At 53.6% G+C, this 13,457-nt stretch overlaps 1 protein-coding gene across 1 annotated transcript in view; it reads right to left on the bottom strand.

Annotated features, from left to right (window-relative positions):
• GCK (glucokinase) overlaps positions 1-13,457 on the bottom strand; it is a 30,537-nt gene that overhangs the window by 3,088 nt on the left and 13,992 nt on the right. The window contains exons 5-8 of the mRNA XM_050939745.1: positions 13,020-13,115; positions 12,545-12,644; positions 5,234-5,417; positions 1,697-1,852 (exon numbers count right to left, since the gene is read on the bottom strand). Of these exons, the coding sequence (XP_050795702.1) occupies positions 1,697-1,852; positions 5,234-5,417; positions 12,545-12,644; positions 13,020-13,115 (536 nt within the window). The remainder of the gene's footprint in view (positions 1-1,696; positions 1,853-5,233; positions 5,418-12,544; positions 12,645-13,019; positions 13,116-13,457) is intronic.

The following is a 13,457-nucleotide window of genomic DNA, read 5'->3' as shown; positions in this document are numbered from 1 at the left end:
ATTGTTAAGCGGCTGGCAGAGCAGAGCAGTTTGCAGCGTGTTGGAGCAGCCCATGGAACAGTGAGCGGAGTGAAGTGGCTTGCAGGGACAGCTGGAGGAGCGGCACAGCTGGTGTGGTGGAGCTGGTCGTGGTGAAGGCTGCAGCAGAACTCCACGGAGAGGCGGAGCAGTTGGCCCTGGCCCACGTAAGGTGCCCCTTAACACCTGGTGTGGACCTCCCCCCTTTCCATCCAGGCTGGGGAGGTAAAACTCTGCCCCTTAACACCCGGTGTGGACTTCCCTCCCCCTTTCCACCCATGCTGGGGGTGTAAAACTCTGCAGATAAACTCTCGAATTCTGGGGTGGCACTGACCAGAGACTTTTGGGTTGTTGGACTTTGGGGTGATTGGACTTAAGACCCTAAGGGGAAAAGGACATTGCCAAACGTACCTGGGAGTGGGGTTTTTTTTGTTTGTTTATGGTTTGTGTTATAATCCTGTTTGTGGTGTTTCTCCAGTGGGATGCCGCATTGTTTCCCTCCTTTATTAAAAAGATTTTGCTACACTCAGACTCCGTGCTTGCGAGAGGGGAAGTATTGCCTCCTAGAGGTGCCCAGGGGGGTGTGGTATGTAAGTGTCCCAGGTCACTGGGTGGGGGCTCGAGCCGGTTATGCATAGTGTTATAGAAATGGAACCCCTGGATACTGAACCCGGCCCTTGTTGCTGCCAATTCAGAGGGGCAGAAGGGTTACACTAAGGTGCATTTGTTTAGGGTAATTAACCGCTGGAAGAATTTACCGCGGGGCGTGGTGGGTTCTCCATTGCTCGGAGTCTTTCAATCTTTCTCAGAGACCCGCTGTAGCTCAGCCAAGAGTTCTGGGCTAGACTCAGGAGCCTCTGGTTGAGGTTCTCTGGCCTGGGTTAGGCCGGAGATCAGACTAGATGATCAGAAATCCCTTGGGCTGTAGACTACCAGGCCTAACTTGGTGCATTTTAGAGGATTAGCCTTAAAGGTGCTCTAAGTCCCGTGATCTTAGAGCTGCAAAGGGAGGACAGTTGGGTCAGGCCTGAGAAGCTGGGCTCAAGAAGCCAGGTGCACAGCAAACCAGCCACTAATAGCGTGCAAGGAAAAGTGAGCTAGGCCCTGTTTGAAGTGACACTGCCACAGCTGTGTGGGGGTTGTGGGCACCCTTATTAAAGAGCATTCACTGACTGGAGCCCTTCCTCTGGTTCCTGCAATCTTGGGGTGGATTCCTCATTGCAAGTACTAACAATCCCCAGCAAGTTTTTCAGCCAAAGAAGGGCAGTGTCATTATAGAGGGGAAACTGAGGCACAGAGCAGGCAAGTGACTTGCCCAAAGGCACCTAGCAGAGCTGGGGATAGAACCCAAATCTTCTGAGCCCCAGTGCAGTGCTCTAGCCAGTGCACTGCAAGGGTGCCTGCTGTAGGTGTGTGTGAGTCCCTGTCAGAGGTGGGGCTGATGTACCCACCCTTCCACATGAGCTTGGAGCCCAGTGGGGAATGGTTGTTGTTCTCTCTAGTTATACGTATTGCAGATCAGTGGCTACTGGAGGCCCTGGAGTCCAGCTGTGCTCTGGGGCTGTAGGATGGGCTTACAGCTGGCAGGACACCTCCCTCATAGGGCTGTATTGGGAGCCCTGAGTTGCAGCGGGTGGGGCTGGCTGCGCATTGGGCGGTTGGGGAGGCCACAACGTACCTTTCAATCTGCGAGACGAAGCGGGTTTCGAAGCTGCCTCTGGTTTTCAGTTTCTCGGACGCCTCCCCGTGGAAGAGCAGATTTTCATTGACCAGTTTTAGCAGCACCAGCCGCACGATCTCTCCCATGTACTTGCCTCCAATCATCTTCTCATAGCTGGGCGGGGACAGAAGAGCACCACTGGTCAGGGCCGCGAGGACACAGACCCTCCGCCTGCTCTCGTTCGGACCCTGCTCTCCTGCAACGAGGGGCATCCAAGGCCTAGAGACCTGTCTTGACACAACCCCGGCTGAGCAACGCTGACGCTGGCTTGCCCCTTTCTCCTGAGACAGCTGCAGGCTCAGGGACGCTACCACAGCACCAGCCCAAGGAGGGCAGAGGTCCTGCCTGGCTTCTCCTCCCCTGGCGTTCTGCCAAAGGGACGTCTCCCTACTCCCAGCCTCCGTGGGGACAGGCCTCGTGCAGACACTCAGGCAGGAGAGGAATGCCTCGGCTTGCAGTGAGCAGAGCCAAAGCCACGTATCCTTCAAAAATACCCCTAGGCTCCAATGCAAGACTGCAGAGTTCCTGGAGTGGCCCATTGGCTCAGGGAACCCTGCCAGAGCCCATGCAGGAGGGAGATTCAATCTTGGAGGCCAAGGGCTTGCTCCCCTAACTGCCGCCCTGCAGGCAGGGCTGTCCCAGGCATGTGCAGCCGGCCTTGGCAGGATGCGGCTCTCGCTCCGGCAGTGCAGACGTGAGCAATTCCTGCTGCCTGCAGTACCCAGCGAATCCAATGGCCGGTTCCAGGGCCTGCAGGGGGGGCAGTTACGGGCAAACCGTGCAGAGGGAACTGGAACCAGATGTCAACCACTTGGGCCTAGCGGAGAACCTGGGCCAGGGTTTCCATCTCCCCATAAATGAAGGAGAACAGGACAGTTATGTACACTGACTGGCCCACATCCTCCACTGGGCTAGAGCCTCACCCAATGCCCTGGAGCAGGGAGAAGATGGCTTTGAGCCCCCATGATCCCTGGCTCTGCTGGGGGTCCAGCTCACCCCCCCCCCCACCTCAACTCAGAGCCACCTCGGGACTGCTCTAACTTATGCCGGCTTGTAACGGGCCCTGAGATACCATTACACTGCAGGGAAGTCCTGGAGTGTAGCATCCTCCAGTCACACCATCCTCCCTCCATCACACTGCTACAGACTAGGGACCGAGTGGCTAGGCAGCAGTTCTGCAGAAAAGGACCTAGGGGTTACAGTGGACGAGAAGCTGGATATGAGTCAGCAGTGTGCCCTTGTTGCCAAGCAGGCTAACGGCATTTTGGGCTGTATAAGTAGGAGCATTGCCAGCAGATCGAGGGACGTGATCGTTCCCCTCTATTTGACATTGGTGAGGCCTCATCTGGAGTATTGTGTCCAGTTTTGTCCATACTACAAGAAGGATGTGGAGAAATTGGAAAGAGTCCAGCGGAGGGCAACAAAAATGATTAGGGGGCTGGAGCACATGGCTTATGAGGAGAGGCTGAGGGAACTGGGATTGTTTAGTCTGCAGGAGAGAAGAATGGGGGGGGGGTGTTGATAGCTGCTTTCAACTACCTGAAAGGGGGTTCCAAAGAGGATGGAGCTCGGCTGTTCTCAGTGGTAGCAGATGACAGAACAAGAAGCAATGGTCTCAAGTTGCAGTGGGGATGGTTTAGGTTAGATATTAGGAAACACTATTTCACTAGGAGGGTGGTGAAGCACTGGAATGGGTTACCTAGGGAGGTGGAGGAATCTCCTCCTTTAGAGGTTTTTAAGGTCAGGCTTGACAAAGCCCTGGCTGGGATGATTTAGTTGGGGATTGGTCCTGCTTTGAGCAGGGGGTGGGACTAGATACGTCCTGAGGTCCCTTCCAACCCTGATATTTTATGATTCTATGATTCTACCAGCTGACCTCAGGGGGACCAAGCGAGGGGGCACAGAGCCAGTGATTCATCCTCTGCAAATGTTTTTATGACCCCTTTGCCCCATAGCATGGACCAGGATCGGGCCCACTCTGATCCTGCAGCTAAGCAGGTGCTTAATTCAAATGGCTCTGCCATTGATCACTTATTCGGATGGCCATACCCCTCGGGCAACAGCTGTCAGCTATTTCCCCAGCCCTGGTCCTGTCCTGGGACTTTTATTTCAGGCCTTGGTAGGTTTTGCGTTCTTCAGCCCTTAACGCCAAGTGGTGGATGCCCTCTCCCACCAACGGCAGGGCACTGTAGCGCCAAAGGGAGGGAAGAGAAAGGTAGAACCCTTGGGGGTCTCCTCTGTCCATTCAAGGTTAGTGGGACAATGGGTTGGGGACAGTGTGAGAGAGCGAAGAGGAAAGGAAAGGAGAGAAGTGAGGAAAAGCACAAGGGGAGAAATGTGTATTTGTCAGGGTGTTGGGTTGTGAGTGTCGATTGCTCTGTGTATTGGTGTGTGGATGCAGGAGTGTGTTTGTGGGCATCCAGGGGCGTGAGTGTAGATTGCTCTGGGTGTGTTTGTGTACTGGTGTGTGGATGTGGGAGTGGGTTTGTGGGCATCCAGGGGTGTGAGCATAGATTGCCCTGGGTGTGTTTGTGTAGTGGCGTGTGGACGCGCGAGTGTGTTTATGAGGGCACCAGGGTGCAGGAGTGTAGATTGCTCTTGGCGTGTGTGTTGGTGTTTTACTGGGTGTATAGGGGAGTGTATTTGTGTGTATCCAGGTGTGTGAGTGTAGATTGCTGGTGGGTATCTGTGTCCTGGGGTGAGTGTACTGAGGATGTAGCAGGGTGAGGGTGCACATGGCTGTGAGTGGATGGTTGTGCACAGGAGGTGTACGGAGGTGTGTGTGAGGCGTATGTGCACATTTGTGTTTCTGAAGGGAGACAGCATGGGCAGATAAGCAGACGTGGGTGCAGTTACGGGCGTGTGAGGGAGCTAATGTGTCCATTTGACAGTGTGTGTGTGTGGGGGGGGTGTTTGCACGTGTCGGTGTATTTGAGGTGTGTCTGTCAGTATGTGAGTGTGTGTTTAGACACACTTAGGGTATGTGTGTGAGAGAGAGAGAGGGCTGGAGGTAGGGCCGGTGAGCAGAAGTTGCTCTCACCTGTTTTAACACCACCAATATTGATTGCTCAGTCTGTGAGGCTATTTTTTCTGAGCTGCAGGAAAACAACCCCTTTTCCTCTTTGCTGGGCTCTGCACATTTCAAACACCTGCAGCATATCAGCCTCCTGCTACAGCACCTCAGTGACCAGGCAAGCAAGCCCCTGCCAGCACCCATACTGGGACCTCTGAGAAAGAGCCATTTGGGGAGGGCCCCACAGACCCATTTCCCAGCCCCCACGCCCACACTGTCACGAAGGGCCGACTTGCCTGCCAGGGAATGTAAAACTGCACTGTCAGAATCAGAGCTGTGCAAATCCCACTGGAGATGAACTGCCCCCACCCTCAGCTGAATTAGGAGCCGCGGCTGGCAGAGTCTGGCTGTGCGGCTTGGGCGACAGCAGGGAGGAAGTGATGCCCAGAGAAAGCAATTGTTTTATCTGTTGTGTCCCTTACAGCTGGTGCCCGGGGTTAAGTGAGGTCTCGTCTACCACCCGATCGTACTCCAGGAGGAACTCGTCCAGCTCTCCTGAGGCCCCGAAGGCTCCCCACTCGGTGTTCACGCACATCCGGCCCTCGTCCCCCTCCACCAGCTCCACGTTCTCCATCTCCTCCATGTAGCAGGCGTTGCAGCCGGTACCTGGCAGGGGACACCAAGCTGGGGATGAGTCTGCGAGTCCTAGGCAAAGTGCCCTGTGACAGCTGGGGACGCGGGCCCTGCGCTTGACCCACTGCACAAGCAGCCAGCTGACTTTGAGTCTGTGCGGGCATCTAGTTTACAAGGGGCAGACGCATGGGCTTAACCCAGGCCGTAGTCTACGTGTGCCCACGATACAACCTCATGCCCCATCCTTACAGCCTGTTCCCTATTGTTTAAAGCCAGAAGGAACCATTAGTCTGAGCTCCTGCATGGTGCAGGATTTCACCCGATACCCATAGCTGAGCCCAACGATGCCAGTTAGGCTAAAGGGTTTCGGGAGGCCAAAGTATTGCAGCCACAGGTGGAGAGCAGGAGAGACCGAGGCACCACCGATGGCCGAGGCCCCTGTCAGGGCAGGGAATGGACTAGGTGGGACATGCCCAGATGATGCCAGCAGCCCAGCCATGCCCCATGCTGCGGAAGAAGGTGAAAGCCCTCCAAGGTCCATACTCCTCCTTTCACCCATTCTCAGCGACCCAGCTCTGCAGTAGTCTGGACGACGCAGAGCTCTTGAAGGCCTGGGTCACATCCACAGCCGGGGGCGATCAGTGGATCTCTGCCAGCTGAGGATCTGCACCACTGGTCAGTTAGCTATTGCTCCTTGAGGGATCACGGTGCCACCTTTTTCTCCTGGAGCAACTGGGATCTGGGGCGTCTCTGGTATTATTACTCGTGTGACCATAGCGCCTACGAGCCTCAGCATGGACCAGGCTTCCCTGGTACAAGGTACTGAGCACAAACACAACAAAAGACTGCCCTGCCCCGAGAGAGAACAACTGGGTACAGGCAGACAGGGGAGCACAAGGAGACAACGGGACAGAATTGATCAGCAGGGTTCTCAGCACAGCTGCTGCCTGGCCGGTACATTTTTTGCAGGCCTCACGGCAAAGGAGAGTTTTAAGGAGCGGTTTGAAGGGGGATCATGAGGTAGCTTTGGAGATGTTTATATGAGGAGGGGATCTTGAGGAACAGCAGGGGAGGAAATACGCAGAGGCTTGTTTGCAAATTTAACAAGCAGGTGAGAAAGGCTGGGACCATAGCAGTCAATAGCTCAGTAATGACCCAGAGAAACAGGATGGAAAGGGCCTTGAAAGTGAATGTCAAGGGACCACGGTGATTTTTTTTCTCTGTCTCTGCTCTCTGTAATGGTGGCCCTACAGGGCTGAGCGGTTATTGGTGTGTTCCCTGTAAGCCAGGCCCTTGGGCTGGGCAGTCTGTTCGTCCTTGTGCACTTCTTCTGGTTGCATTGGTAAGTGATGAACATGGAGCTGCTCTGTCATAATTTAATACTTCCTGTAGATGTTGTACCAGGGAAGCCTGGTCCATGCTGTAGATGTTGCCACCCAAAAAGCTCAAAACTCAGGAGCCAGGCCTCAAAAAATCATGAGATTGGCTTAGAAATCACAAGATCTTTAAAAAATAGTAAGCTTGGGTTTATTTTCTTAGTCTTCTGGTTTATGAGCCTTTAGAGTTCACTTGCGTCGCATTTTTATGCTTTTCTCTGCAACCATGAAAGCTAAAAATGTACTTAAAAAAAAACAACAAAAAAACCACAGATTCTCATGCTAATCACATGACTCTAAGAGCTTGGGCTTTAAGAAAAAACCATCAAGGACCACAAGACACACGATACAATCATGAGAGCTGGCCACTCTGCTCCTTGGGATAATAATTTCTGTCAGAATATTTTGGATTTAAGTGCTTCTTCATTAAATTAGGGATCTGTCAGGCAAGAGAAAGAAGATGCCTCCAGTTGATCACCTGTCAGTTGACTTAAGAGTTATTAAGGCACAGTGACAGAATTATGAGCTGCTGAGTCAACCAAACTGGTTTCACCAAAAATGGAAAAAGCCTACCAATGCTTGAGAGAGACAAGGTGGGTGAGACAGTATCTTTCATTGGACCAACTTCTGTTGGTCCTGACCTTTTCACCTTGCAGGGAGACTCGTTTGAAAGGTGACATTGTTACAGGCTTCTTGACCTTCTTCTCCATGTCTCATGTGTGGCAGGGGTGGGCAGTGGCTGCCGCAGGCTCCTGCGGCCCAGCCCCCATGGGGCATCCCCAGGGGCAGGCAGGCACCCCAGGCCTGCAGTTGGAGGGCTCCCCCCACTGGGCTGCTGTGGCCGGCCCATGCCCCTGGCAGCTGTACTTCCTCCAACGGGCAATGCAGTGGATTCAAGCCTCCTGCAGTACAAAGAATGCTGGCAGCAGGGAACCCACCAGTCTTACACAGGAACTGGGCGGGTCTGGAGGATGGCACGTGAGCTAGCCACACATGTAGATTTGTTTTTCTCTGTGGCTTTCTTCCCTTAGCCAACAAACAGCCTTTGTTTGGAGGAGGCTGTTGGTCATGGGCTCCTGTAGGGAAGAAATGTCCAGTTGGACCTGCGGGATCAATCAGGATGCAATTATTTGCAGATCTAATCTGATTAGTTAACACTGTCATCCCTACACTACCCACTGGGGTCTTCCCGAAGCACAGGCCCCCCAGCGCTAAGGGAGAATCTCTTTACTAGGACTCAGGGCAAGAGGTGGGCAAATGGCACACACAGAAAGCACATCTGGCTCGGGTTTTTCACCCTTTAGCATTCCCATCCCACAAGCTTTCATGTAACTGAGATTTGTTGGCACCAATGTTTGAGCTCAGTGTGGCTCTGGCCTTTCCATGCTCAGCTCCTCGTCTGCACGATGGGGATTACAGTACTTCCTGGAGGCAGGGGGCTGCTGTGAGGAGATATACATTAAAGACTGCGAGGTGCTCACATACCACAGGCCAGATGGTTATCTGCGGGCCACATAAGCACGTTAGACAGCAAGTTGCTCGCATGAATATTCTTGGAAACCAAGTGTTAAACTCAAGCACACAAATCATCATCTTCGAAGTGCCTGCGCCCTCCTCTAACCAATTAGTGGAAACCATCCTGCGTACGTTACCTGATCTATCACCACTAAGCAACACTGCTTGAATTTAAATATCTCGGATGAGGGTGAACTCATTGACTAAATGATCGCAAAAAGATCCGTACCCAACACATTCTGCTGGCAAATGAACTCGGAAAGCTGCAGTCAGTTGACAAGATCTCCAGCAGAAGAGGCGACGTTTGTCAAATAAGTTCTTGGGTACAGATGATTCACTCTGCTCTACCTGTGAGACATATTTGAGCTAGTCTGACAAGCCAGCCACTAGAGGGCGTAGCTACCACTTACCACTACTCCAGATCACCATACCATAGTGTTGACCTTTGAGGAAAAGAAACGATAGAAACTGAATCCTTGTCCACATGAGAAAATACTGTCTACAGGTCTATAAGCAAGTCCCCCACTAGTCACAGCTAAGAGTGCAGGAAATCCCACCTGGAGGCAGTGACCTGGCAGCACCGACCAATCCATATTGATCCCTGTATCTGGCACTGGTGCAAGAGCTACTGGAATACGATGTCCAATTTTGGTGCCCACAATTCAAGGAGGATGTTGCTAAATTGGAAAGGGGTCAGAGAAGAGCCATGAGAATGATTAAAGGTTTGGAAAACCTGCCTTCCAGTGAGAGACGCAAAAAGCTCCATCTATTTAGCTTAACAAAGAGAGGGTCAAGGGGTGACTTGATCCCAGTCCATCAGTGCCTACATGGGGAACAAGTGTTTAATATTGGGCTCTTCAATCTAGCAAAGGAAAGTCTAACATCACCCAATGGCTGAGAGTGGAAGCTAGACAAATTCAGACTGGAAATAAGGTTCAAATCGGTGAGGGTCGTTAACCATGGGAACACTTTCCCAAGGGTCATGGTGGATTCTCCGTTGCTGGGATGTTTCTGTAAAAGATCTGTCCTAGTTCAAACAGGAATTATTCTGGGAAGTCCCATGACCTGTGGTCTACAGGAGGTCAGACTAGCTGATCACAGGGGACCATTCTGGTTTTGGAATCTATAAATCCACAGTCCACTCTGGTGAAGCCAGCAGTGATAATAACCTGTTGGGGGAGCCCTCGGTCCTCACCTACTGGGGAGGTCTGCGGTCGCTTGGAAGGAGCACTGTGTGTTAAACTCACCCGGCTGGCAGCTCCCACTCAGAGATGAGCTCATCTCTATTCTTAGCGTGATTAAAAAACAGGCCAGTGCCAAGTGAGCGTTGTTTACCCAGCGCGAGCGGAAGAGGCAGCCAAGCAAAAGGCCCAGATGGAGCTGTCGCTGACGACACTATGCGGCTCCTGCGCCCCATGGGGGAAGCGGCCTTGCTTCTCCACCTGCCCCAACTGAGGGTGCCATGCCAGAGCCCTCCCCAGCAGCTGCAGGAAGGGCCCCAGGCTGCCATTGGCTGCTACCATTCCAGGAGGCCGCAGCCTGCCCATGCACAGGGTATCCCAGCATTTCTAACAGCGTCCTGCTGTCACTGTGCTTGGCTCAGCTTCGGTGTCTCTCCAACGCCAGGTGCACTGCGACGTCCCTGGGGGGGCAGGTGGCCCAGCGTCACTGCTTGCTCTCCAGGAGTGGGAATCAGCCCTGCTGTGCCACCGGCTGGGTCCGCTCAGCGAGGATCTCATGGAGAATGCAACGGGTCCGACTCTCTAATCGCTTGCACCAATGGTGCTCCATGGGACCACTCCTGATAAACGTCGGGTGAGCGGGAGCTGAATCGGGTCCCGGGTCCCTCAAGGTGTCAGTCAGCCACCTGCAGGGGTCAGGATAGGATTCCCCCCCCGAGTGCATTACAGGATGGCCATGGCTGGAGATGGGACACGAGTAGTTTCTCCCCTGGTGTCGTTGGCTGGTTGTTGTTCCCATGCCCAGGGGCTCTGGGGTTGGGAAGGAATTTTCCCCCTGGTCAGATTGGCAGTGATCTCTGGAGGGGGAGAGGAAGTTGCCTTCCTCCACAGCATAGGGTGCGGGTCCCTCGCCAGGATTATCTGGGGGCATCTCTCAGACGTTTCCCTTCCATTGCAGGGCATGGGTGCACCCTGATAACTCCTAATCTCAGCCTGTGGCACACCACAATCTAGTGTCCTCTGGGCTGTGACACCTGGGTTGTTGGGTTAGTGTGCCGGTGCTGGCTGGCGTGGGTGGCCTGTGATATACAAGTGGTTGGACTGGTGGTCCCTTCTGGCCTAAAACTCTATAACAGTGAGTCCACCCATATGCTTTGGGCCCCGCCCAGAACTTTGGGCCCACCTCCAAGTCTTTCTCCTGTCAGATCCCTTATGTCCTCTCATTCCTGAGTCCTTCCAAGGGAGCTCTGCCTCCTGCTTCACCCGGCAGCTCTCCGCTCATAGAGCCCACTTCGCACACAGGGCCTGGGTTGTGAGTGACTCCCTCAGCTCTGTTCTGTCCTCCTCATGGGAACCAGCAGCTGGCGGTGACTCTCAAGGGGATGGTAACTGCTCTTGGTAGGTCAGGTTATCAGCTCACGGGAGATGGAAGAGGTAATGTCCACACACGGTATCGAGTCTCAGTGTCCCAGATGTGCCCCTAGTTAACCGATTACTAAATGAACAGCGATCTCAAATCGAACGCACAGTCAGTAGAATGGTCATTCCCCATCCTAGATCGCAATTTGTAACCCCTTGGGCTCCCATCACTGATTTCAGATGCGGAAGTGCAGGAGCTCACTGCGATCTCCCTGTGTGAGCATAGCGCTTTCTCGCCACAGTACCCCCAGAGCAATGGGGCAATGGGGAGCGAAGATAGTCTCCAAGGAAGCTCAGCATGATGAAGGAAATCTTTTAGCCAGTCCTCTAGGGCCTTTGCTGTCGCTATAGATTTTACGGGAAAGATATTATGGTGATGGGTGGAAGTATTCAACCCTAAGATAGATAAATAGATCTAAACCTACTGGAGAATAAACAAGTACCAGTAGGGGAGCAGCTTCCGCAGAACACATGAGCAGGGACTTTATTTCTCACAAGATCTCTGTTACACAAACCTACGTCAATTCCAGGCTTAACAATTCAACTGGAAGAAATGCAAATGGAGCAGTAACGTGACTCTGGTTGATGCACAAACCCACAGTTCAGCCCAACAATCAGTAACAACTGGAAGTCAGCAAGAGCGCTCACTCCTTCCCCTGATGGAGCCGTCATCACAGAGAGCGGAAACAAACGGTCAGAGAAATCAGCAGGGTTACTTGAAATACCAGAGACACCCCGGGTACTAGCTGATCCCGGAGAAAAAGACAACTGGATCCCGCGAGGAACAAATCACGGGAGGAAGGAACGTGCATCGACGTCAGCAGAATTATTGTGGACCCCAGGGTTACTAAGACCACTGCAGAACCATTACATTGCCCCAGCTGCCGCATCTAGAGAGAGCCTGACGCCTGACTGACATCGTAACATCGTTAGCCTCAAGGGAGGCTCAACAGTAGTTGTGTCCAGAGAAATCCAGCTGGAGAGCCAGGCCTTTGAGGATGCCCCCTGCCGCACAAATGTCGTCAGAGCAGCTCAGCAGTGGGGCTCTCCTCCAACCCACCTGCCTCCTGAGTGTTGCTAAAGATGACACACGGCACGGCCTAGCCTCAAATCAACTGAATAGCTCTGGGGCCTCCCGCCCACTCCCACAGTATGAGCTGAACCGAGGACTACTCTGCTTCCTCGTGCTGCCAACAGGACTGGAATGAGCCCTGAGAACGGACCGGCAGGAATTCCACCGGGACAATCCATGTCAGGGACCCCGTAGTGTCCATGGGCAGGTGGGGAATGCCTGTGTAGGCAGGAACTGTGCCAGCAGGGCCGGCTTTAAGCCAATTCCCCTCATTCCCCAGAATTGGGCCCTGTGCCTTATGAGTCTTTTTAATCTTTTTTTTTTTCACTCACCCGGTGGCAGGAGGGTCTGCTCCAGGGCTTCGGCGGCATTTCGGCGGCAGCAGAGGGTCCGCTCCGGGGCTTCGGTTGCATTTCAGCGGCGGGGCCTTCTTTGGTGCCACAGAAGACCCGGAGTGGACCCCCCGCTGCTGAAGTGCCGCCGAAGCCCCGGACCGCCACCAGGTATTCAAATCGGGCCCCGCACTTCATAAAGCCAGCCCTGGCTCCCAGTGCACTCTGGGATGAGGGGAAACACCCAGGTGGGCAGGTAACTTACCCACTATCATGCCAACCTCGCACCGGTGATCTTCATAGTAACAGGAAATCATTGTAGCCACCGTGTCATTGACCATGGCGACCACGTCCATCTCGAAATCCTGTGGAGGAGCATACAAAAGAGAGGTCATGATCCCCCAGGCGTCCCAGAGAAGAGCCCATGCAAAAGGAAGCATGCACCTGGGTACAGAACATTTCCAGGGCAGGGCACTGACGCTAGTAAGAGGCACGTGGAGTGCTCAGTCCACTAATCCGGACTGGGCAAGCCAAGAACGCTCCTGCAGAGCGAGGATCTCTCCAGCCCACCTTCCCACTGAGGATGTCCTTGAAGCTGAAGGAGCCGGAGGATTGCAACGTGCCCCCAGCGGAGCTGATGAGTCCAGAGAAGCCCCAGTCTTGCCCCACGAGGGCGCATCTGTGAGGAGACGCTGGGGAACTAGCCAGTGTGAACAGCACAAAACATGTTTTCAGCTCACCCCTCGGCGCTTGATAGCGTCCCGCAAAAGCCCCACAATGTTGTTCCCTTCAGCTCCTGATGCTTTGAAACCCTTCGTCCAGTTCAGAAGGATCCCCTGTGGGACAAGGGGACAAAGGGCTTAGATCAAAGTGCTACAAAGAGAGAAAGCAGAGAGCTAAGCAATCAGTTCTCTGATCCCAATGGATGCAGGTGGTGAATTTCTGCTAATGCATGTCCAGTTGGGCAGTCCCAGCTCCCACAATCAGAGAATCCTAGGACTGGAAGGGACCTTGAGAGGTCATCTAGTCCAGTCCCCTGCACTCAAAGCAGGACTAGGTATGATCTAGACCAGGGGTAGGCAATCTATGGCACACATGCCAAAGGGGGCACGCAAACTGATTTTCAGTGGCACTCACGCTGCCCGGGTTCTGGCCACCGGTCCGGGGGACTCTGCATT

This window comes from Gopherus flavomarginatus, chromosome 2, assembly GCF_025201925.1.
Source record: "Gopherus flavomarginatus isolate rGopFla2 chromosome 2, rGopFla2.mat.asm, whole genome shotgun sequence".
NCBI classification, from domain to species: domain Eukaryota; kingdom Metazoa; phylum Chordata; order Testudines; family Testudinidae; genus Gopherus; species Gopherus flavomarginatus.
This window is presented reverse-complemented; position numbering and strand designations above follow the sequence as displayed.